This window comes from Vidua chalybeata, chromosome 5 (genome assembly GCF_026979565.1).
Source record: "Vidua chalybeata isolate OUT-0048 chromosome 5, bVidCha1 merged haplotype, whole genome shotgun sequence".
Lineage (NCBI taxonomy): Eukaryota > Metazoa > Chordata > Aves > Passeriformes > Viduidae > Vidua > Vidua chalybeata.
The window spans coordinates 38833860-38861061 of record NC_071534.1 but is presented as its reverse complement, the minus strand read 5'-3'; the positions used below and the strand labels follow the sequence as shown (position 1 = coordinate 38861061).

Here is a 27202-nt window from a genome sequence, read left to right as displayed (position 1 = left end):
AAAAAATTCACAGGTGGCATAGCCTGCATGAGAGTTGTACCTCTTGTGACCCAAGAGCTAGGGACCAACAGTAGCAATAGAAGTAGTATTCACACAGCTTTGATCTAAGTCATGGGACTCTGCCACAAGATACTGTGGCTACTAAAACCCAACAGCTTTATGGAGAGGCCAAACATCTAGAAAAAGAAGTGCAGTAACAGACAATATCCACATGGAAATCACCCCTACATCAGAAAAATATCCTGAGTCACATACCACTGAAGGGTGGGAGAAGACAGATGGTGGGGTCATTACCTTGTTGCTGTAATCTTTTCAAGCTTTTCATTTTTGGCCACTGTCAGAAAGGATATGGGGTTAGACAGACTTTGGGTCTGACTCAATATGAGTAATTCCTACATTCTGTTCTTATTTTGATTTTCTAAAATATTAAAAATAGCAATGACACAGAGGACATCTCCACAAAGTGCTGACACTTTTCTTATAATGTAGACAGATCAGTTCAAAGCTCCTTCCCTTTTTTCAGTGTGAAGTTCCTTTCTTAACCTGGATTGTTTTATAGATCAAAGTTAGAGAAAGAACCTACAGAATAGGTTCTGCCACATCAAGGAAAACCAACATCCTTCTCTGGGGAAATGGAAAGAGGCAGCTGGACAAAAGAGAAATGGGAAAACAATGCCAGTTTAGACAGATCTGCTATTGATAGAAGCACTCCTTGCCCTGCTAAAAGGATACAGCTGATATGAGCAAGCAAGGTTAAGGCACAATTGCATGGAAATGCTCCCACACCCCATTTACATAGCACAGCTATGGGACCAGCTCCTATAACCCTTTAGCAGCAATCCCACATGTAAAAGCCTGAACTTTTTCAGTCAGAGAATTGCAACCTCAGGCTGCCTACAGTTGTTGCAGTACAGAATCTACTGGACAACAAAAGTTAACACTATAAACCTCTGAATGAATACCACCTGACTCTGACAGTGAAACCAAAAAAACGTGATTCATTAATTCCACCCATCTGATGTAGCCCCTGTGTAACATAAGAGGTCCAATTCATACCTCCTCACATCACACTTCAGGAGACACAAGTCTTCTCCAAGCAATATATCCACCTTGGAGAAACACAATGACACAAAGTACATCTGTTCCAAAAAATATTTAGAACTCCAGTCATGCACCATTATGTCATTAGCAAAGCAGAGAAGGGAGAGATGGGCTTTCAATCCATTCATTTTCAAGCAGTTCTCAGTTTACGCAAAAAGCACAAACTACAAACAATTATCTAAAATGTTACAATTACACGGAGCCACCTCTGGCAAAGCTTTCGGAAGCAGCAGAGACTATTTTCCCACACTGGAGACAGCAACACAGTCATCGTGACAGCACTTCGTTACTGTTATTTAAAAGGACAGTCTAGACCGAAGACAGAGAATCAGCAACTTCAAACTCAAGTTCAATGAAGTCAGGCAATTCAAATGCCTGCAAGTAAATAAGCAATAAAGGAATGGGGACAAAAAAGTGAAACAGCAAACATGCATTCACAAAACTCACTGCCAATACTGCTAGTATTTCAAAGTGCAAATCTACAAGACAATGGCCACTGATTGACAACAGCTTTCAATGAACAGACATCCTATCTGGTCAAGCAGGAGCTCTAGTGAATGAGAAGACAACAAACATACATAAAAAGAGACCATTAATCCATTACCACTAGCAAAAGTTAAAGGCAAAATAGAATTAAAATATATTTAAAACAAGGATATTCTTCATAAAACTTTTCCTGAATATTATTTATTTATTTATTTTTAAAGAAAGTACCAAAAATGCTGTGTTCTAAATCCCAGCTGAAGAAAAACCCTCTGATATAAACTTAAGCTCACCCTGCTTAGGGGACAACTGGGAAAAATTTATTTCCCAAAGAGGCCTACCCAGATCCTCCACAGCTCCATACAAGTAGAATTCTTTACATGTATAGACCTTGAATCTACCTGTGAGACAAATCATCTTCTAAAGTTCTCCCATGCAAACACAGAAAAACAGAATTACTATGAACCATTAGCAGAGACACGGAAGCCCAAAATGGGATAAACAGTAACCTGTAATCCTGCAATGACAGACAGGATTTCAGCATGATGGAGCAGGACATAAAGACCTGAACACTGCTTCTGGTTTGTACACTTGCAACATTAACTTCATCCCCACTTGCACTTTATTCTCAGATGGTTAGTAATAGCAGGTCATCTGTAAAAGCTTAAACAAAAGATGCAAGAGCAGCAGAATTTTTTTGCAGGTGGTTGCAGACAACTAAGTATTTACTTCATCCAAACTAGCAGTGAAGATACTCATTGCTTTACAACATATACAGGGGAAGGACTGGGGAAAAAGACCATGTAGTACCTTAAAACAGAGCACAGAAAGCCCTGGAAATGCAACTAGTTAGTAGTGAGACTCAGCTAATAAATGTCATTGAAAGCACTTGGCACCACACCATTCCTTTAAGACACACATGCATGATGTTCACATCATCCAAAAATACAAACACAGCTTGCTGATACTGAATTTCCAATTGAATTTTGTTTCCAGCTTCAAAAAAAAGCAACTGGTATGTGGCAGGGAAGGAGGGTTGCCAGTATCTTCTGTATGCACTTAGACATATTTCTGGGTGGGTGGTTGGGTTTAATCAAAAATAAATACGTAAAAAATTAAAAATATACAAAGCAACCAAGTACTGACAAGAAGTGGGAACCCATGGTATTAAAACATCCAAACATTTCATTTGCAGTCTCTAGCATTTAGTGTGATGATAGAGAAAGCTAGGAATTAATGAACCATTTTAACATTGAAATTAGGTTAGTATCCATAAATGGCTAGGAGTTGATTTCAGAATAAGTAAGGATAAATCTCACCAATGTGTAGCACTAGCTACAGTTTTAATAAGCCCTTACTTTCAGATGGGACTCCTGATAAATCCTATGTGCAAAGCAGAATGGCATCCCTTCCCAAAGGTATCACCCACACCTCCTCTTTCCAAACAAGATACATATTGCACTCCCAAACCAAACAGAAAGCATGCAGCAGCAACATGAACTAAAACAGCAGCAGAACTAAAACAAATTCAATTTACTCAACCAGTATAGATATTAAAACACAAAGTAATTGTCTGTTAATTAGACATGTTTCTGCCTCTCATTTCCACAAAATATTCTATATGAACTTTTGCCACAATGCTAGCAGTTGAAGCCAGTCAAATAGAAGCATTACTCGAAATACATCCACTCTAGCACAACTGTGCTTAAAAACTTGAACTCTGTTCTTTTCAAGTGGCATACAGATTATGTTTATTTGCTTAAAATGGACACTATTTTCTGTAGTGTTGTCATTACTAGCACAATGGAAATTAGAGAAACTAAAGTTGGTTAAAAACATTCATTTCACTAGAGCTATTTTTCCTGAAGGAAGGGAGAAGAATCAAAAACTTGAATTTTTGAAGCATATCTCAGTAGAAGCTGGGACTGGCTACACTGTCAGTGCATGGTGGTGAATGTTAGCCCAGCTGAAGAACAGATAAAAGTATTTGAAAAAGAAGAATAGAAGAAAACCTGCTCAAAGGAGAGATCTAAATTTAAGAATCTGTCATTTAGCCACTACAAGAAACAACCTAATACAGTCAAGTGTGCTCCATGAAGTTGCACAAGCAGGACCGTGCCAGTCCAAGAGCACAGCGCTCCTGCTGCAGTCTATAAATGCAAACCCAAGTCTAGCTGAGTTTGCAGCTTGTCTAGGCTTAAACAACCAGCAGTAAGCAAGGATGACAGCCAAAGCTAAAGCCAGCAGACAGCTCTCATATAAAAATACTGTGCACAGTCCAAACTAGCTGCTTTCCTAAGCAGCACCTTCCCCCAGGATTGTAACAATGTTCAATATTAACAGGTAGAAGCACTTACAGTATTCTTGAAGAAATTTAAGACAGATAAGGTCTACAATGCTTGCTATGTAAGCAAATAATACATGCTTAAATTGCTTAAAACATTATGAAATTATGACAATCTGTCCTGAGTCCTTAACTCACTATACCTGTTAATGGAAAAGTTATTAAATACAGAACATGTCTGATGTCACTAGGCTCATGTTTTTCTAAGTGCTTGATTTTCTAAATATTTAAAACTATACATTTCAGAAATGCTAAATCAGTTTGTTTTTTTACAGCAGCACAGTCTTTTTTTTTTTTCATCTAATTATTTAAAATATTTTTTCCAAAATCAGGTAGGAGTTGTACAACAAGACTTTTTTCTTTTGCACCTTTCCCAATTTCTGAATGCTGGTTTTGAGAGAATTCTGTTCATCAAATAATACACTGCACAAAACAAAGCAATAACCAAGCTAAACAAATGAGCCACCAGGTACAGCCTTTAAAATCCAAAACATGACTTTAACAAGGAGGTTTTTCTGAAGATTCATAGCACTGTGCAATTTGTCCTCTATGAGGTCAGACTGCCTAATCATCCTACATCACTACAGCACACGTAAAGGGCACCCTGGGATGTTATGATTTGTAGTATTATAAAACACTTTCAAATAATAGTTAGGATGAAAATACTACGGAAAACCAAAACAGAGATGTTTTCATTACCCCAAGTTTCATTATCAAGCCCTTCTTTGTTTCCATTTCTCAGCAGACACTTGAGTCTCTAGAGAATCTGAAGGATCATTTCCCTAAAAAGCACTCTGAAATTATTGCATCAGGTCAACATATACTAGCCTCAAATGCAATTCATATTATATTGTCAAGAACACTACCAGAACCTGTGCAATAAGCATTCTGCAAGTTCTACTAATGATGATGTAAAAAGAAATATCCTATTTGCTCATTTATTTCCTGAGAAATGACACACCAACTTTAGCTCAGCTCTCTCTCTAGGAACCAGGACTGATGTAATGAGTAACAGGAGAAGTCAATCCACTCTTAGCCAGACTAAAACCTTTCCAATTTTAAGATAAAGATATATTCTATATTAAGATAAAGATATATTTATTCTAGCCGATTTCAGTGTCAATGACTGAAGCTGACACAGCTTTTATGTGCCTCTTCCTTGGCTGATTTTAACTGGTGAGCTGAAATTTCTCATGGTATGTTCAGATTTAAATGACAAATACTTTCCATTTTTATGTTTAATAGACATTCTGAGAAAAGATGAATCCTTTCTATAACAGTAACTTTCTTTTTGGGCAACATTTTCTTTTGAAAGCTTTAGATACTTCCTTTTCAGCTCAGGGCACTTGGATCACTGGCAGAGAAGGCTCTATACTAGAGATTGCATAGACTTTCCAGAGAAACCCTACAAAATCACAGAATGGGTGAGACTGGAAAGGACCACCATGGGTCATCTGGTCCAACTTCCCTGCTCAAGTAGGGTCATCCTAGAGCCTGAATTGCACAGGCTTGCACAGCAATGGCTGACAGACAGACCTCGCTTAGATCTTAAATAGCATACGTATGTTAAAGCTCTTACAGAGTTCAAAAATCAGTATCTTTGCAGAGTCCATTCATTCGGGGAAATTCGTCCATGGATCCACTATTCATAGGCAAATCTGTTGAGGGAACCCAAGCCTGGAATAGGCCACCCATTCCCATGAGCATGGGACTACAAAGACAAAGACAGAAAATGTCTGCAGCAGCAGGAGATAATGTATCAGGAGCTAAAAGGGACATAGGGAGACCCATTCTGTCCATCACACAACTGATGCCATAACAAAATCCAAACATACAAATTGTAGCACAGTGCTCAAGAGCACAGCAGGAGCAAAAGCTCAGAAAACAGAAGGAGAACCACTGAAACAGGAGCCAGTATAAATCATCAGCATCTAAAAGGAGAGGGCTGAAGGCTACAGGAGTCAGGACTTCAGAACAACTACTCATGCACTGGTCCTCCTGCAACACTGCCTTCAAGGTAAGCCTTCATTTACCCCCAAAAAATCCCTGCACCTCAGTTTCAAGACAGACTGACCCTATCCTAGCCAGTCTTTTTCCTCCTTTTCCCAAAGCTTGAAAATAGCTGCCTGCAGGGATTCCCTGTACGCTGCCAAAGCCTGAATGAACCTGCAACTGAGGCAAGGGAAGCCGTGAAGAAACCTTTACCTAATGCTGCTATCAGATTAGAAGACTGGAGGAGCATGCCAGCAGTGGCCAAAAAATTAGCAGATCGTTTTGATACACAGGAATATATACCCTACTTATCCAGAGTTACTAAGGAATGTTTGTAACAGATGCACTCAGTGCAGTCTGACTACTGCCTTTTTCTAAGGCAATCTTGACTTCACTCCCTTCATAAAATTTTGAATAATAAATGCAACACAATAGTCTGAATTCGCTCCTTGTTTTCAAAGGGCACCTAAATTTAAAAACATTTTGGAGAAGAAAAAGAAAGAGACCAAAATTGAAACAGGAAAGTTGTCTTACTCCTAGAGACCTGTGATAAAGGCAGATTCTGCCTCTGTAAATGCAGAAAGTACAACTGACAGTGGGCTGATAACTGTCGGACATAACACAATCAATTTTACCAGCAGCAGCACAACCATGAACTCGCTTCCCCACTGATGAAGCCCCCTCCTCGAATTCCACATACTCTCCTCTGTCCCTTTCATCATTATGAACATTCTTACACACTCAAAACTCCTCTCCACATCCCTTTTAACATCCCTACCAGGGCAGGTTAGTGCATGTTATGACAAACTCAGAGCTACATGCATGTTTGACTTCCAGGCCACACATGCCAGGTATCCGCCCATCAAATGAAACATGTAATTTTAATGACTACCTTAAAGATGTATTAATTTGTACATCTCTGCTCTACTCAGCCTCCACTATGTATGAAATTTGATGATGCTTCTCTAGTATTTCCACCTCCCTCTGAAAGCACGGTTATAAACTGAAGGTTTTAAAAAATTTAGTCTCAGTTGAGCCTGTATCAAGATTCAGCCTCTTGTGTTGATGCACTTTCACTGCCAGTGGACACTGCTACATGCTGAGACTGAGCCATGACATCTGTCCTGCTCCCTTCACATCCAAGAACGGAAATGAACACACACATTTACACAGCAGTGATTTGTGAAGCCCACTCAAACACCACCAGTACTGCCGATACCCAGCCATTCAGGTAGGCTGTAGGTTTGGTCTTCAGGCTAGGAGCCCTGAAAAACCCATGCAGAATCTACTGTGGCCTGGAGCATAGCTGATATCCCATCATTACTCCTGAGAACTCCCAATTATTTATCTATTTATTTCCTAGGTCAAATCTCCCCCTTCATGCAGTTGGTATAAGAGCATCTTTTGTGAGCAAAGCCTCTCCTCCATTACTTTGTTGAAATGAATATAAAATAGGTTTTTCTTCCTCAGACCTGTAATGTTTCACACATTGCCTGTTTTATTCAGAAGTTCCTATTCTGTTTTAATTATACCCTCCCAAAGCAGAGTGTATGTTAGTGTCAGGGTCCTTTGCAAGTCCAATGGGAAAATATTTATTAAAGTGTTATCAGTACCTGTTCATTCTGGATGACAGAAATTTTAATTAGAGTTTTGGCCTTTATCAGAAAATATTTTTTGTATTAGATAAATCTCACCTTGTAAGGTTAAAAGCAAGAACACCTGGATTCGTTCATGATGTTTTTTTAATATTGTTGAATTCCTCTTCTTAGAAGAGGGAGGTTGAATTGTATTCCTTCCTATGTAGGATGAAAAACTACACAGTAGAATTCGTACCAGATGACCTCTTTCTTTATGATACCTCTTCAATACAGTGAAAATCAGCTTCTGGTAACTCTGCAGGAACTACTTTCTCCTGCAATGCTTTCATTATTAGTACTGCCTTTTATTACTGTTGCTACTTATTCACAACATAGGACTGCTGTAGGTATCTGTTTCTTTGCCAAATCTTAACTGCACTGAAATCTGTGCTAATTAACTGCCTCTAGGTGATTGTTGCTCCTACTGTTCTTCCTTCAACCAACTGGGTCAGAGAGTTAGAAGGATTTTATCATACTTGAAATAAGTGAATATACTTGAAGTCTTATTTTCCAAAATAGCCAGTGCTTTTTCTTTAGAATATCTTCCCATTTACACACTTTAGGCTGAGAATTTCAAACTTGCATCATATATGTAGCATGGAAAATTACCTGAATTTACCTACAGTACAAAACCAATCACAAAACAAGGCACTTAGACTTGATCACTAGAAATAATTTGTCATTTTAATTTCTCAGATTTCTGATGCATGCCCATAAGAAAGAATTAGCCGCGATCTCATTAAGCATACTATCTTCCAAGCCTACAACGACAAAACCAAACTTTTCCTCCAAGGATTACTGTGATTACTGCCAGAAGTTTTACAATCAGATACAGAATGTATCTGATTGTAAAATACATCTAAAATACAGTGATCCTTATGACCACCATACTACCAGCAGCTTGAAAGCAAACATGAATTATATAGGACAACAACTTAGGGAAGTGGGAAGCAAGGTAGGGAAAAATGTATTCGCCACATATGTATAGGAGATCACAAACAAAACTTGTAAAACTTGAGATTATGGAACCAGGAGGTCTGGAGCTATTCTACTAATAGACAGGATAGACCTATAACTCACTGCAGAAATAGATCTGGACTGCAAGCCAGAGACAGTGACTTAAGCAAGGAAAGTGTGAGGTTTAACTAAGTATTGTTATCACAATAGATCTTGAATAAGTTCAGAACTGGACAGCAATTAGCATTTTAATGAGGCCTGTACAGCCAGGCTGGGAGCCATCTGCTGACTGTGCCTGCCCATGTACTCATACACAATCCTGCTGAGTGCATGGGAGCATGTGCGTGCCTGAGGCACGCTGCAGTTGTTTCAAGGACCATTATATAGCAATTCACGAACCACCAGTGATTCATGAACCACAGGCTGAATAACGCTAGACAAAACTACCTTTACAGTACCTTTTTAGCATTTTGCCTCTTGATTCTATGCAGCAGTTTGCCCATATATTATTGTTGTACTGGTGGGCAAAAGTGTCGTAAGTTATGCTGAGGTAACAAGCATTCATCTTATTCAGCTTGTCTTCACCCTTAATATAGCACAACTTATTTATAATGCATGTCTAAAGAAGTAACTCAAGAAAGACCTGCAGAAACAATGATAAAAGATGGCAGAAAATGGGAAAAAAGAAGAGTGACAGAGAAAGAAAAAAGGAGAATAGGTGAGATGCAATAGGGGAAGCAGTTCAGAGATCCTCTGCTATTAGGGAGCTAGAAGAAGAAAACAAGGAAAAAGATCCAGAATGACAAATCACATGCACAGAATTTCAAGTGGAAAAAGCTTTCTAACGCCTCAAGTAAATCAACAGTTGAAACAGTTAAGCTTTGTAGGTATTCCTTGAAATTGCTCCTCTTGCTGGATACAAACTACAGCAATCAGTGCCTATCAACTTGCTAAAACAGACGGTACTGCCCAGTATTGCCAGGTTGCTTGTTCATGCTACAAACCAGGCCAGAGACAAAGCCAGATGCAGAGTAAAATCAAAAAACAGACAAGCTAGTACATTGATTTATTATTTATTTTAATGAATAATTACTCACAAAAAATCTTAATCTTTTAATACCATGGCTGCCACTGTACTCACACCCTGCTGGTCCAAAGCAATCAGTGAAGCAGGAATGCTGCTAGAGCAGCTCAGTTCTGCCCGCTGTTGAACATACACCTTCTCAGGAGCAATTAACCTCCAATTAAAGACAAGAGACAAAAGTGGCTTTGCAAGAGCCATGCTCACTTCTGCTCCACCACTCACAACACGTGCAGATGGACTGACAGCGTGAGGAAGTCAGTAGAAGGCATATCAAATCATCTATCCTACTTCCAGAAAGACAACCACAGGCAATACCAAGCAGGCAACCCCAACTATTCCAAGTTATATGGTCTTTGATACTTAGTCATCTTCCTAGAAGTTACCTCTTTCATCATCAGTATGGTACACTTTTCAGATATGATCAGATGACAATTTTCTTCATTACATTCTCTCTAAAGTGCCACTGAACTTAATGCTTCTGAGGTCAAACAGGAAAGTTGGCATCCCACCAGTCATATTAATTTTGTTTTTTATCAATCCTTACAATGATAATTAAATTTTTTCCAATTACTGATCTGTCAAAATAAATGCTTCAAGGAAAAAAAAAGAAACAACATAACCTCAACATACAGAACATTTCATTAAAAATCCAGACAGACATGAATTCTGGTAATTCCCATGTTGAGCTACTGGATACACGGCTTTAGGATATTCCAAATGCAGAGAGCCTAGCGACAGAGGGCTCCAGAGCTCCTGCTTTACATTTTGAAATTATCTGAGCTTTCAGGGCTTCCCTATTGCCAAACGCAGAGCTCAGAAACCCACAGTGCAAGTTGTAAGAGGAGCTGGAATCTATTCCAGCTAAACAGCAAGGAATCTGGAACCGAGAGCTCTCAATCAGAGGACCCAGGTTTTCCAAGCTCTCCTATACATAGGCAGAAATACATATCCTCTTCTCCTAAACAGTCAAGTTAACTGACTGATACATAAATTAAAATTATATCTATTCATATGTGTATATATCATGCAGAAGGCAAATTCAAACATTTAGCCCACACAATCAAAAAAATCTTATGTCAGCAAAGTATACATAAGCAGATATATTCAACCCAGTTAAAAAAAATATATATATGATCAACCTTATTAGTGGTTTAACTGACTTCAAAGAAATGTTAATGGATGAGTTCTGACTTTTCTTAATTCTGTGACTCCTGCTAGATTTTTTTCCATCAATTAATGTGGACCAGGAAGGATTAGGAATGTGTTTAAACTAACAAGATAAGATCTTTGAAAAACGAAAGAAAACAGAAAAACATTGACACCCAACATGAGAGAGGGATAACTGACGAGATTAATAATTCTTGCGTAATCAGCACAGACTTCTAATGATAATGAAGAGATGAGCAGTCTGTGAGCAATGTCAGGGTATCTGAGGAAAATGAGTAAAGGGTAACCCAATAGCAGAGGATCAATGGACAATCCAGTCATGAGCTCTCCTCAAAGCACAACACTGGCTCTAAAAGCAGGGAGAAGGATGGATTTTTGGATTTTCAAGGCTGTAGTACAAGAAATCTGTATCCAGTATCCGGATGTGGACCTTGGTGTCGGGCTCCAGTCTTCCAGATTCAGAAGAAGTGACCAATGACACAGGCATGAAGGAGAGACAAGCAATGTGCAGGCCAGCTGTAGCAGGCCTCTACCACAAAGAACACGGACAGCAGCGACAAAGGACAGGGACACAATGATCACGAAAAACAGTGTTCCTGTCTGAACATTATTTCCCCACCCCTTTTCTATCTGTTAAAACAAAAATCAGCCAAAACTGAAAAAAACAAATGTATTTCAAGAACTGAGGATTGTTAAAGGAAACAAACAATTAAATATTATGAAACCATACAAAAATACCAAAATACACTAACATGAAGACAGAAAGGCTAATAGAGGAAATGGAAAACAAAATTATTAGATAAACTAGGGGCTTAGGCAAGGTTATGGGGATTACTGGAAAACAATTTCTTGGTTTTCCTTTTAAGAAATAGCTCATTTTAGTATAACTTAATAAAATATTAAACAACATTTTGTTTATGTTCATTAAACACTTCACCATAAAAGAAATTAAAACATTTGTGGAATGACATGAGCCATAATTAAGACAGTTTCAAACAATTTCATCCCATTTTTTTTTGCTCATTCCTTAGTTTATATATCCTAATTTGACTTTTAATGAATAAAAATTAGAAATGCTTTTTCAAACAAATCATATTCTGAATCTCAAATTATGCTTACACTCTATACTGTATGCAAAGAAGGACAATAAGGAACCACTAGACCTTTAAGCTGCTTTCTAATGAAAGTGACATTTTGTTACTATTTCCTTGAATGGGTAAATAATAGTTCACATCTTTGAACACCACAGCACTGTCCCTACTTGCTGAATAAGATTTTGTGATTTTTACTTTTTTCTTTTTTAATAAAACATCTTATGAAGAAGTAGTAATCATTTTGGCATTATCATCACTACCAATTTAATAAGGTTTCCATAGCAATATATTCTACCTGTTTGCCTATAGGTGTTTATAAGTATTTTTCACTGCACCTGCCTTGAAGATCCAAATTCTTCCCATAACTGCCTTAATTCATTGCAACCTTGAAATATTACAAAAGGGATGAATTACATAAAACTGCATTCCAAACTCAGTTTCAGAAAGAAGCAGAACATGATGCTGATAGCTGAATGCAGAACCTAATGCAAAAACTGCTTACAGCTCTCTACTATACCAGATGATGTTCAGATCTTAGAAGAAGCGAAAGGGTGGTCGTGAGGAAAGAGAACAGTACCTGCTCAGTCAGACAGAAAACAAATGGCAAATGCTGTGTTACACAGTATGGGGGAAGCAGCTCAGGTATTTAAGTCCATCACCATCAAAAAGACAACTCTAGAAGCTCAGTAAAGAAGCAAAACCTAAAGGTGTATGAGACTAAAGCTGTCTCCAGCATAGCCCAAATTACTGGGACATCAGGAGGAAGAATGAAGATTAACAGCTGTATCAGTCTCTTAGAGATGAACTTAGAATCATATAATCATTTAGGTTGGAAAAGACCCTTAAGATGATTAAGTCCATCCATAAACCTAGCACTGCCAACTCTAACTTGGTACAATTCTTCTGTACATACTTAGGCACCTTGGTGTTCACATCTTAGTATTGGCAGAGCAGATTTTTCACAAGATCGAATGTAAATCCTTGGGTTTACATGTGAAGGAAAAAATTGCTTCCTCTCTTCTGTGCAACTGGACTCATAGATTATCAGCTCCCAAACTCTACAATGACAGATCATAAACTTGCCCTTGGAAGATCAAACAAGCAAAAGTGCTTTTATTCTTGTCTACACCTTTTATGCAGCACACCTCATTTCAAGGGGAAAGATGACGTTTTCATTACGAAAATAGAGCCCCTCTCTCCCCTGATTAAACAGGTATGTTCAAAATATGTCCCCTTAAGACTTCTTCTCAAGGAAATCTTCAATAAACACATTGAGATGCACCACCAGAATAGGAAACTAGCATATATAAATAAAAATCCATTAGGTTTAATGACTTACACACCAATTTTCTTTACCATAGCAATACTCAAGTCTATTTAAAGACATATGAGTATCGTATGTTAACAGAGAATATATTTAATTTTTTAACTGACTGGAAAGCTACAGAGCACTAGAAGTGTTTTATGGCAATGTCATACTGCAGAATAATCTTGGGTTGATTCAGCTTTTTTATTATTATTCAGCTTACTTCATGGATGATCCACTTGACATTGGATCATGCTTTTAAGGGTGAGCATGTGGATTTACAATCTCTCCTACATACTGTATTCATTCACATGTGGTTTGTTGTGAGGAAAAAAAAAAAAGGTGCCTCTTTTCTTCTATTTGTATTTTCTAACCAACTATTACAGAGAAATCTTTACAATTCCTTCATAAAGGAAAGACTAGAGACTAGTGTTTCACTGACTGAAAAACAAGACATGAGTGTTCCAACTGCAAAGCAATCTTTACCGTGACCTTGCAAAAACCACATATCTGCCCCATTTTTTTTAAATCACAAAATAATACCTACCTTGCTTTAAAGAAGGGAAGCTTAAGGTTTTAAACCACCGCTGAAGATGAAACAAACTAATGAACTCAAAGTCCTCTTTTCTGATTGACAAAGCAGAAGACATTTAGACTTGTCTAGAAGCATTTTTAAGTTTCTTTGGAAATTCTAATATTTCTATTATTACTTAATTTCATTAACACCTCCTGGGTGTCAAAGCATTTTCAAAGTACTGACATCAGCAGTTCACAAAAACAGAAAGACTGGACTATAAAATCAAAGTAGAAAGGAATATCCAGAAGTATATGTATTTTAAACTACCTGGGAATTAAGGAACAAGGCACAAAAATAGCATGACTAGTTTTCAGCCTTTCAATGCCAATTCACAGCAACAGCCCCAGAGTGTTTAATCTTTCTCAACAGGTAATCCTGTCATTCCATTCAATGCCATACTCCAGCTTTCAAAAAAAAACTAACCCAAATTTTCAGCTTTCCCAACTGGCAACAGCTCAGGTATCCTGCTTTCAACAAATTCAACCAAAAATTCTTACTGATTTCAACCAAGATGCCAGCCTATTTTGTACAGTGATAACTTATGCTTTCAGTGCTATTACAGTCAAGTATACAGTAGGGAAAAGTTCATGGGTTTTAGACTCCACCTGAAAGAAAAATTTGAAAAAAAAATGTAAAAAACCCAACTCTCTCAATATTTCCACTTTGACAAAGACTGTTCCTTCTACTGTGATATAGAATTATTAGCCTCTTTGTGATAATAAATCAGGTAACTCTGAAAACACAGTGGGATCTCGAGCCTGTTTGGTAAATGGTATGTGCTTCTTCTGGTGATAAAACTGCCAACTCTGAGTACACATGTTTTGCACATTACTTACATTCATGATGCAACATCTTTCAATGACTACAAAAGAAGTTTTTCCAGCAGAAAAAAGGAATGTCAAACACCCTGCAGTTAAACACATTTAACTTCTCTTCCAAAAAGGAATATGAGGAATAAACAGAGAATTACCACCAAATAAAAACATATTTTACATGTTCTCTGGGGAAAAAACACCCAATATTTTAATAAAAACACACGGGAAAAAATTACAATATTTAAAATCCTTTATACTGGCTTTCTCTCCCCCCTCCCCCCACCCCAAAACAGGTATTAGCATGTATCATGAAAATGACCTTTAATTAAAGAAAATAAATCATTTCTTTTTAGAATTACCCTTTGATTAACTTAAACATAGAAGTTATAGGCTTAAGTTTAAGCACACTGACTTCAGATGGATTATTCATTCTCCATATCTGCATCAAAAGGAGCATGGCCAGCAGCTCAAGGGAGGTGATTCTCCCCCTCTGCTCTCCTGAGATCCCACCTGGAGTACTGTGTACAGTTCTGGTGCCCTTGACATAGGAGAGGGAGCTGCTAGAGCAAGTTCAGAGGGCCACGAAGTTGGCAAGGGGACTAGAGCACCTCTCCTATGAAGCCAGGATGGGAGAGTTGGGACTGCTCAGCCTGGAGAAGGCTGTGTGGAGAGCCCAGAGCAGCCTTCCAGTATCTAGAAGGAAGGCAGAGAGGGATTCACTCTCTCCATCAGGAACTGCAGTGACAGGACAAGTGGGAATGGCTTCAAACTGAAAGAGAGTATGATTCAATTAGGTATCAGGAACAAGTTCTTTGCTAAAAGGGTGGTGAGGCACTGGAGTAGGTTGCCCAGGGAAGTTGTGGCTGCCCTACCCCTGGCACTGTTAAAGACCAGGTTGCATGGGGCTCTGAGCAACCTGGTCTAGTAGGAGGTATCCCTTGTCATGACACAGGGGTTCAAACAAGCTGACCTTTAAGGTATCTTCCAACCCAAATCATTCTATGATTTTATCTGTACACTTAAGCAGCAAAGGTTTCAGTGACCTTGACCCTTGACTTAGAGAACTTTTTCAGATTAGCACCAATGAACTGGGACCAGATGCATCATCCATTCATTCTGCTAGAGTCTAGCTGACACTAGTGTCATGTTCTGATCCAGAAAAATATGCATATTTTTAAATGCTTTGCTGGATTCCATGCAGGACAGTTTGCTGGCTTAAGTCTTTCATGTGCACCTTCTGCTGACAGACAGATCTTTTGGACATATTGTCAATTCATGACAAGTTTTTGTTTTTCTTTTAATCCTTAGTGTGCTATTGATTATTAACTGGAATCCACATGCCAATATGGTAATTTATGTGTTTGAACTTAAAAGACAGAGATTCATTACATTAGGCTAAAAACTGTTCTATTTAAAGGATACTGTCACAAACAATGACTTCAGAACAATCCCAGGAAAATACTCTTCAATATCATGAAAATGCTTACCTTTAACCTTGCAAACCCTCAAATGTATGTAACTACAATCCTCAGTATCTCAATTATGTAGGAAACACTCTATAATTGAGCATCAGCTTCCCAAAAAATTATAATGCATTCACATAACTGCATAAAATATTCTGTCAATTAGAACATTTGGAAGTTTCATATAAACAAACAATTTTCATTTTAATAACTGAAAGCAAAACCACACAAATTTAAAAAGACATTTTATATAATTATTTCAGGCAACTACCACTAAGGAAATAATAAGCAACACTTGAAACAAGTCAGTTAAAGGCTACTTTTCTACAAAGTAGCAGCCTAAACACCAGACAGTTGTTCATTTTCAATGAACATACCAATCAAGTTACTTTTCATTTTTATGCTGACTTCTTTCTTTGTAGTTAAAGAGGAACTAAAGATGCCTAGTTACAAAAAGGGGTCAGAAAAAAAAAATACCACCAACCCTGGTAAGATCAGAAAATAAAAGGAGTGAGGGAAAAGGAGGAAAAGGATAAATGTCAAAAGTAGCCAGATGTTTATTATAAGGTGGCAAAGAAAAAATATTCAAGACTAGCTTTTCAAATGACAGGGGACTCCATAACTCGCCTACACAGATGCTTCCTATATTTAAACCTGAGGAAGACATCATAAAATTCTTAAAAGTTGTGTTTTTTAAAATTACTTCAATCACTTCACGAAAAAGAAACATATGTATAGGAACATGGCTTAAGGCACTACTTACCTACTACCCTGATCTTTGATGAAAGCAGAAAATAGAATACAGACCCAGGAGCTGAATCTTCTTTTTTTTGGTTTGAAAAATATATCTTTACTGGCAGAGGGAAAGTTATCTGAAAATTAAAGCCCTTTTCATAATAAAGTATTCTGAAAAGCAAGAATCAGTTCACATTAAATATTTAAACAAAGAGCAGTGAATGTATCTAAACAGAATGAGGAACTACTACAATATAGCATTCTTGATCTTTTTGGTTTGTTTTTTAAACAAATACATAAATATAGGTACCAGTGCACGCCTAAATCTGTTGACATGTGAAAGAAATGCCTTAGGCAGATAGGAAATGTCAAAAACTTTAGGATTAGTGCACTCAAGACACAGGCAAAAAGAGAGACCATAGGAAAAGCCCGAGTTACTGCATCATTTTCGTCAGTGGCTGTAATAACAGGAAAGCTTGGGAATACTAAAGCCCTATAATATTCAAATCAAGATAATAAGAAACTTAAATCACAAGATGTGTTTTCTTAGCAAGATGAATACATAAAAAACATCAGCCATGTTTTAACATTTTGTGCTTGAGGCCCAAAGTTTTCACTACTACTAACATCCCTGAATTATTGACTCACAAAAGCTACAAGTATAAAGATACTGAATTATCTTTATGTGTTGTCCATTTCATTCTTTCTCTCCTCCCTCCACAGAGCTGCCCACACCCCAGCTGAAACCATTTCTGCTTCACTTTTGACGTGAAAATCCTGCAGGTTTATCTGGCTCCTGAACATTTTGCCAACAGTCCTAGTAAGAGATGAAGTTAGAAGCACTACAAATTGTAATTTCAAAACACATTTCTGTAAGAGAGGAGACATTTCTTTGGTTCTTCAAATCATGATGCACATAGAATATTTAACAACACCATTAATTTAAAGCCCACATCTTGCATATATCATTTGGTTTGGGAAAGTTCAATATTAGACTAAAAAAATTAAAGTAAATTACAGGTATATTCCTCACAAATTTGGAAGCTTTATCTAATATATAAGATGTTTTCGAAAAGGCTCAGGCTCAAAATTCCTCAGTGCATTCAATAACATTGTGGCATTTACAAATATGATCCATAAAATGTAAAAATACAGAAGAATAAAACTGGCAAATATACATTAAGGAGGCAATGTATTTTTGGCAACAGTCTTCTCTGACTTTTCCGAAGAGAACCTGGACTAAGAAACAGCTTCCACTAACAGGTACAAGGGCTCAGTAAATTTGCTGTCACAAGTGAATTTACCTTCAGAATCCAGCAGAATTGCATCCATTTACCAAGCAGTGAATTTTACTCCTCAGAGTATTTGCTCTGTGGCTACCACTCTACTTCCTGCCCAGGTGTTTCGTAAATCCATTCCTAACACAAAAACAACTAAATACTTCACTGAAAATGCCACTGAGATTAAACTTTTGTCAGAGTAGTAAAACAATATTGTTATTCCACAACTGCCTCCTCTCAAACTCAGGTCTCAACCCTGTTGTGAGAAGCATGGGTACAAGTTACCAATGCTTTAAAGAGATTTCAAGAAAGCATAGCAGGGAGCTTGATTCAACTGACTTCTTGGAACCATCCTGGCTTTGCTCAGATGCCAGTAAAACTTCTTAGGTGAGAGGCAGCATCTGCCAGCACCAAGTTGTTACTTACTCACCTTTAGGAAAGGGGAGCTGGTAATCAAGCTGAAAGACAAGCAGGGGAAGCTGTTCTTTGCAACAGAAATACATAGGACTTAGTATCTTGTCCACAGAGACAATAATCCAAATAAAAAAAGAATAAAATAAGTCAAATACTCCACAAGTCTGTTATTTCTATCCCAATAACAATTTCCTATAACCTTGTTTCTTCCTGCCTCTGCAGAACACATTTATCACCAAGATATTTTTGACTGCTGAATTTGGTGTCATGTCATCTGTTATTACAGCCCCCCAAAAGTGGCAGGTATTGTTCTTATTTTTTTGCCTACGAAAATTGTTCTGATGAATACTGTCCCACTGTAGAAGCTGCTAAACTGACAAACAGGTGCTGGACTGCAGAACAGCTGTCTCCGTGTCAGGCAATTGTAGAAAAGCTGGCATTACTTCTGTGTCGCTGATATCCACAGAAACAAAACAACGTCTGGTTCACTTACACACCAGTCACCGATATGTTCGTCTTCATTTTGTTGATTAAATGTAAATGTCTTGGTTTTATTTCGCACACAGCAGTGTGGGACAGAGAGACTGTGTCCCACATTCACCAACTGGAAAACTACTTCAGGAAGAAAGTGCTAACTACATAGAGTGGCTTAGTAAACAAAAATTGCTATTTTAAATTCTCCTACCTTCCTAGGAAAGACGCTTACTGAGAAGACACATTCTGACAATACTTTACAACTTTCAAAACACCATTTCTTCATAAGGAAACATTTGTATTCAGTTATACAACATGAAATTACTAGCCCACAAAACAGTGGCATTAAAACTTCAGTCTCACCCCACTGGTAAAAAAAACCAAAATCTTTAAGTTTCACTGACAGTTACTTGTAACTGTCATCATTACATCTCTATCTTTATATTTCAGGGAATAATTTCTCTTATTTTGAGAGAAGATTTAAACTTGCATGAGGAAACTGTGGAACTTCCTAAATATCTGTGGGATTCCAGTGTATACAGAAGATGGTAAAAGTATTAAAATACTCTCTGCAGTTTTCCTTCACATTAGCAGAATCTTCCCAGTGGTGATTTTTGCTAATAACAAGAAATTAAGGCACAAAAAAAGACAGAGATTGAGTCAGTCATGCCAGGCATTCTCAATTCCTGCGGTGATTTCCAAGGAGAAAAGACAACAAAATTCCTTGTGGAATATATATTGGTACCAAAACTGTCACCCCTTGCTTACCTGTCTTATCTACTTGTATGTTCTTGTTAAACTATTTCAACATTAAGCAAAGAACGCTGCTTCTAATCTGTGATGCAGAACCAGTGACACACACAACTTGCACTGATAATGACATTGGAGAAAAAAAAAACAAACAGACATTAGACCATCAATACCATTCAGAACCATAAAAAACCTGGCCACCTCATACCAGAGGACACACCAGAAGAGTTTATGAGTTTGTGTTCCCCAGCCACCCAGCACAGTCTGTGCCGGCAGAAAGAGGAAAAGGGAAAAAAAATCAACCAAACAAACCAGTAGGGTGATACAGTAATCAAGATTACTTGTATCTGACATAAATGTTACTATTTTACCCTGAATTTTGCAGGGTCTCACACTCATCTTGCCCAAATGAAACGCTGAGCAGGTGATCATCTTGTCCCCAACCACACAGGATACTGACACATCTCATTAGTCTGTTTTTCCATACGTCAGGATGGATGGTACTCTTGACATTTCAGTGTGCATAAATGCAAAACACTCAGATAAAACATTCAAACATATCCGAATTTCACAGCCACAATCACCAGACCCTTACAGATACCTGCTGACTTGGTGCATCTTTTTTCAAAAGCATTAGCATAACTAAAGAGGACTAAAATACAAGCAGTGGGGAGAAGGTGCAGCATCAAGCCTTACCTCCTGCAACCACTTAGAGCAACATGGTCGTCACAGCTCTTCAGGGAGAACCTTGAGCTGTGGCAGCTTAGATAACCTTGAATAATAGAAAAACAATCCATAGTAGGGATATAATTATGCACCAAGATTCAAGAGAAGTTGTCTACATGTAAATTGCTGAAGGATCTAACACTCTAGCTTCTGTATTTCCTGTTATGTGTGTCTCTAATGTTTCAGTGTACAAGAAACTCTGATCAAAAACTTGTCGTTCAGAATTTATACCCTTTATAGCTCCCAGATACCCACAAGAAAGCAACTTGTGCCTGTCAGTGGCAAATATTGTTACTGCTTCAAATTCTACATGCTGCTGCTCTTTGAGGCAAGCTGGAGTGTTTGCTGCCATCACTCACTGCTGACAAATCTAACTGCATTTCTGACAAACATGAACAAAAACTGCTTTTGCCTCTGCAAAAAACAGAAACCATTTATTTGCACTTATCTCACACTTTCTTTCTACAAGATGGGGAAAAAACCTTGGTTATGACCCAGACACAGGAGACAATCATCTCTCAGCTGTCAGTGAATACCATACTTTCATGAAGATACCACAAGATTTACCAAATTCTTTTAATACCATAGCTCATAAAATGCTGTTAACTTGGCTATGCATATCACAAGAGATGTAGACAATTTTTGCCTGCTCTCAGTTCCTTTCGTGTTAAAAGGGCACTACGGAACAACTGTTGCCTCTTTTCCATCCTTAGAATCTTCCCCATCCCAGCTAGTTTTAAGAGAAAGAATGAAAAAACTGACACAGTGTGCCTGTGCCCTTTGCATGCTGCTGAAAACCAGCTCTAGAGTGTCAACTTATCCCACCTGGCAAATGATCTTCACCAACGTTCAGTGTAGCAAATGGAGAAAGACCAATGTCCAAGACACAATTCAATCAAGACTGAGGTGAAAAGAGACAGAAGTCCCAACAAGAACAAAATATATACTGTTTGTAATCAGTATTTTGCTATTAATCTATCTCCTAGTATTAGGGTTTTGCAATCTGAGATTCAGTGGTTGTTTCAGATGCTTCTGGAGGAGGGGAATGGAGCTAGTCAAGCCAGCCTCTTGTGCCAGCAGCTGAAACTGATATTTCCTTCAATTTCTGTCCTTATCACTTCTTCACCTTAAATGTAAGCAACTACAGTGCACTTCGTATACCACAACTGACCAAATGTCCCAACAGTTCACGTATTAGATATCTGCACCCCACACTAAGCCTAGGCAATGCCTTCCCTGTGGTAAAAGATGATCTTCCACGCATCTATCTCCAAGCATTCATTCCCAACACCCAGTCCTGATTCTCAGGGCTGCCACTGTGAACACATCCTCTCCTCACAAAAGTTTTCTACCATCCAGGTTATACTTTAACTTTTCAGGAGGCACATGACACGCATGAGAAAACAGATAAAGACAGACAGAAAGTCTCTGTACAAGGTTTCTAATCCTAGGTCTGCAGCTCTCTTCAGTTTCCAAAAACCCATGTAAGCTCAAGAAGAATAAGATTCCTCTTGCCTTACTAGGTGAAAGATTGAAATACAAAGAACATTCACTCTCAGCCTTCAGTTGAAAATAATCTGATTTTTAACATGTACCTGGCAAGAGCATGAAGCATATCCACTGTGAAGTGGCCTCATTTGATCAGATGCAAATTGCTAACCCACAATAACATGATTAAATTCAGTAACATATCATTCCCTTATCTGAGAAACTGATTCTCTTCCAGCTTAAGATGAGCAGACAAGCTCACACAGCAGTAACCTCAGGGATAGATGCTTGTTGTCAGCACATCTTCCATGAGAACATGCTCCTTTTGTATTTGAGGCAGGATTCACAAAATATCTGTGCGGTTTTTTATCCTTGAGTCCTGCAGTTTAAAACATTTCCTAATGTTTCCTTTAAAATGTTTCCTTGAAGTTTACCTGATTTCCCTGTCAAGTGTGAACATGGATAGAGAAGCAGAAAATAAAAATCCAGTATTTCCTTCTTCCTTGACCTAACTGGTCTATTTAACAGAGGAAAAACAACGGTGGAATGAACACTACTTAAAAAAATAAAATCAAGACCAAAGCATACTTAGATGCTTTAATTTCTAAAATTAACATGCATGTACATTAAGGGACCCCAAGCAATCCTACAGCAAGCATACAAGATGTAGAAGTAGTATTTTCTGTACTCCTGGCAAACTTGATCAGCTATGAAGTTGAAACAGGAGTTCCATTAAACACCTTCATTTAACTTGATTGGAAGGAATACTGAACAAAATGAATTCCAGTAACATTTTTCTTCTTAAAGTAGCTACAGAGATGTCACCTCAGAAAGTGTTTTAGGTGGTTTACAACAAAATCTGCTTTATGTCTTAGGCAGAAAACTGGGGAGAAGTGCACCCTGAATTTTAAAGGCACTGTCTTACACTAGCACATCTTCACACGTCATTTTTGAAATGCATCAGGTATACTATTAGGTATATATTTATATATAGGTATACTATATATATATGTGTATACCTATATACTATTAGGTATACTATCAGGTATATTATTACAAATATTTTACTTAATACAGAGCACAATTTCTTTCCTCTAAAGGAGAGGACTTCTTGTGATAATTGTGGCAGTGAAAGCCAGAAGCAGCACAGCCATTGCAGAGTACTGTTCAATTACAGAGTAGGCAGCAGAATACCAGGAGCTGCGCTGCAGTACACACAGAAAAGCAGCTCTCCACTTCATATCTTAAATATGGTTTTAGTCACTGAAAACCAGCACAATATGATTTTTTTTTTAAGTTGACATAAGTATCCCATATAATTTCCACAGTCAAGACATCTAAAAATACTTGTTGAAATACCACTGATTGCCATCCCTCAGAAGAGAATCTTCTCCACCACAAAGCACTCTCACAAATGTTAAACTATATGCAAATACACGCTCTGACGCTTGAAACATTATCCCAGGTTATCTTCCTTTACTCAGAGTATCAATTGTTGCCAAGGTGAGCCAACAGCATTGACCACGTCTCTGCTACTTCATTTCAGTAAGACTGGCCAATTTCCATTAGCAAAATTCTGATTTTATCGAGTTTTTGGATAACCTCCATTTCAGCGCATGACTTGTAGGAACAACGATCACAGGCTGCACTAAGGACTTTCTGCAGTAGATGTTCAATACAGAAGGGGGTGTCTGAAGCAAGGAAGGTGCAAACAAGGATACCAATACATTAAAATAACCCCACTTGGAGCAAACTCAGTAGGTCTGCACAAGGTTATCACCGTTTGCCATATCCCAAGAGTTCCTCACATCAAAACAACGCAGTTCCTTGGAGACTTTGTAAGTTGATTCCTTGCATCAGAACAAGCTATGGTATGCACTGCAGTGTGGCAGCACTGCCATCCAGTTCCTGACACCCTAGATGAGCTGAGCATCAAGGGAAATACAACATCCTTGAAGTGCTTCCCAAAGCAATGCTGCATTGGTCTGGAGCGAGAAAGAGTACTGGTACCCAGTGAACCTTCTATGCTGCAGTGCCTTGAGGACACAGCCCCCACATCCTCTCTAACAAATCCACCCACCCCTCAAGCCTCACATCCTAGTGCCCACAACTTTCTTCCTCCCACTGCTGAGGACCTAAGAGCCCGCTGAGCTCCCTACACATGCATGCAGAAGACGCAGAGCTCTCAAGAAATCCTGTAACATTTGAGGTGAAAAAGAGTCTGGTACAAACCACTCATAGTTCACCACAGGGAAATCTTTGCCTTCCCAGTTTTCCCAGCACCTCCGGAGCTGACTTTTTCCAGTTGAAATCTGCTGCTACATCTAGACTTGAAATTAAGCTGCACAGTACCTGTTTATTATGACAGAGAAGGGGGGTATGGACTGTGGATATAATAAAGCCAGCAGGAGAGGCTTTCCTGAAGGGGAAAGTCAGCAGGAGGCACAAGGATAAACTGGCATTATTTACCTGCTCACTTCCTTTTTGAGATCTTGTTTGATTTGTGGTTGTAGGGTACTTTTCTGGTTTGGATGGGTTGTTTAATCCCTTTTCATTTTGTAGTTTGTTTTACAAGTGACCACCACCAAAAAACTTCAGCACCAAATTAACTTAGCAGGTCTGTGTTGTTATACAGGAAATTTACTACTAGTCAGTCCTACCAGCGTTCATAGGGTTGAATAAAGACTAGCTCCTCTCACAGGAACAAAACACTGATTAAAACAATCAGATTACAGGAACATAAAATCAAAGGAAATACACAAGCATTAAAATGTTTTTTATTCTTATATTCTGTATGAGTATTCTTATCCTATATACACAAGCATTTGGGATGGATAAATGGATATTTTATATCCTATATAAAGGCATACTTGTATATGCAATGTAAATACAGTTTATATTACTAAATATTTCACATCCAGTATTACTCCATATCTAAATCACAGAAAGCTATCAGCTACACTGTTAGTTTAAAATATCAGTATTTACATTCACAAAAGTCTTCTGATAGCACAACGTACATAAAACGTTCTGCAGACTAACTGAATGGAAATATTTTCTAGAAACAGAAGAGGGGGATGTTAGCATAACTGGCTCTGAACCAGAATTTAACTGTATTTGTAATTGCCTTTTACTCAATGCCATGCTAAACTCCTACATTAGTTAAAGATGCCCCTTCATTTCATTACTGCACTAGCCGTTTTTCTGTCTAGCTTGAAAGCTTTATTTCATCTATTCTTCATACTCAATAACTATTAAATTCAATACTGATTAAATATTTTGACCATTTAATATTTTTCCAAGTCTAAATCACGAAAGTTCCAGTGACACTGGAATCCTGCTAAATTATTAGCTAAAACTTAAGCACTATACAATGCAACATACTTCAGAAGGCAAAAATTTACTTCAGGCAGAATAGAGATTTTTTTTTTTCTTTACATGATTGAAATACAATAAAGAAAAGCATCAGTGGTAAGACTATTGACATATAAATCTATTCGGCTTCATAATGAAGATGAAAGAGGTTAAACAGAAATAGGAATAAACAAGAACTGTTAACAAATCAGTATTCTGACATTAAACCCATCAGAGCAAAACCACCACCATTGTTTACTCTGAATAAAGACAAGTCCGCATGTTACAGCTCATGACACAACCTTTATGCAGAATGAAATGAGAAAACCTTTCCAGTTTCTGACACAGCCAGATTAGACCCTTTCTAAAGTTCCCTCATCTGTAAATGCATCTGATATATTTTGACAACTGTCATCCATCCTATTTCTGTGATTCCTCTGCTACACAGATTTGTGACATACAGAAATATGACCACAGATTTTAGTAATGATGTATTTACTAAGAGTAAAGACTCAAAAGCTCACTTTTCACAGCTGAAACACCTTGCGCTCATTTCAGCAACTATTTTCATGACGTCATATATTTGTGATGAACTTCCTATTAGGGATAGGATTTACTAGTCAGAAGGGCAGCAGTTCTGCAAAAGACCTCCACCTCCAATGCAAGGGAACAAGACTTCTTCTACACAGCAAACAGAACCTCCTCCTTCTGAATACTCGGTGAATTGTTGTTCCTAGGAGGAGAGCCAGCTATTCAACACGGCAGCAACCAAACCCAAATGTCCTGCCTCAGGACTCCACATTCTGCCACGGAACTAACCTGTACATAAAGACATGTTTCGACGGGCATACCTGAGAGTAACTGGTGTCCCAGCCTTTTTGTCTTTGACTCACAGGCTGAAGACAGAGCAAGGGCCACGACACCCACCCATGACAGAAGCCCTCTCTGAGGATGGGGCAAAGACACCTTTTTATTGTAACAAATAGTTTATTCTTAAAACTGACCAGAAACCCTCTCACTTCTGACATCACCGACCCGAACGGCGGGGTTTGGGGACCGGAGGCCATCCCGGGACCGCTGCCGGGACCGGGGGAAGCTACTGCGGGTACTGCTCGCCGCCGAGGCGCGATCGCTGCCGGTTCACCGACGCCCACCGGGAGGGACGGAATAGGTCCAGCAGCTGCCCGGCGCAGAGCCACACGCAAAGAAGTTTCGCGAAGTCACTTCGAAACTACCTTCCCACCCCTCCGGCTCACGCCCCCCCCCCCCCCAGCCCCCCCGGCTATAGAAGCCCGGCCCGGGGCAGCGCGGGCGGCAGCACCGCAGAGAAAAGTTAAGTTGCTGCGGAGGCGGCGGGGGCCGGCCCGGTGTGTCCCCCGGCCCAGTGCGGGTGCCGCCCCCCGCAGCCCCCGCTCCTGCCGCGGCGGCGGAGCAAGATGGAAGGCGCGGGGTCGGTCGCCCGTCCCACCGCGGGGCGGCTGCGGCCGTGCCCGGGCATGGGCTGCGGAGGGGGCACCCGGCGGCGCCGCAGACCCCGGCCCGTCCCCCCCACTCCCGCCTGCCTTCCCTGGCGGCGGGCGGCTGGCGCCCCCGGGGCTCCACGCTCACCTCGCTCCGACTCGGCTTGCAGGCAGATGGGGATGTTCTTCTTCCAGCCCGGCATGGCTCCGCGCTCCCCGCTCAGCGCTGCTGCGGCGGCGACGGGGGACGGCTCATGGCAGGGCGAGGCGGCGGCGACCCGCGCTCAAGGGGAAGTCGGCGGCTCCGGCGGGCAGCGGCGGAGGGGCGGCGGCCGCGCGGTGGGAGGGAGAGAGAGGGCGGGGGAGGGGAGGCGGCGGAGCTCCGCCAGCCGGGGGACGGGAGGGAGGCAGGCGGGGAAGGAAGGCGCGGGCTCGCCCCGGTTCAGCCGGGGACCGGAGAGGGTGGGCGGGGGGATTGTGGGAGGCAGAGGAGGCGCGGAG

At 39.4% G+C, this 27202-nt stretch overlaps 1 protein-coding gene across 1 annotated transcript in view; it reads right to left on the bottom strand.

Moving 5' to 3' along the window:
- GRIP1 (glutamate receptor interacting protein 1) overlaps positions 1–26992 on the bottom strand; it is a 309828-nt gene extending 282836 nt beyond the window's left edge. Inside the window, exon 1 of the mRNA XM_053943227.1 lies at positions 26850–26992. Coding sequence (XP_053799202.1) covers positions 26850–26904 — 55 coding nt within the window. The 5' untranslated portion in view covers positions 26905–26992. The remainder of the gene's footprint in view (positions 1–26849) is intronic.
- Positions 26993–27202: the final 210 nt, after the last annotated feature.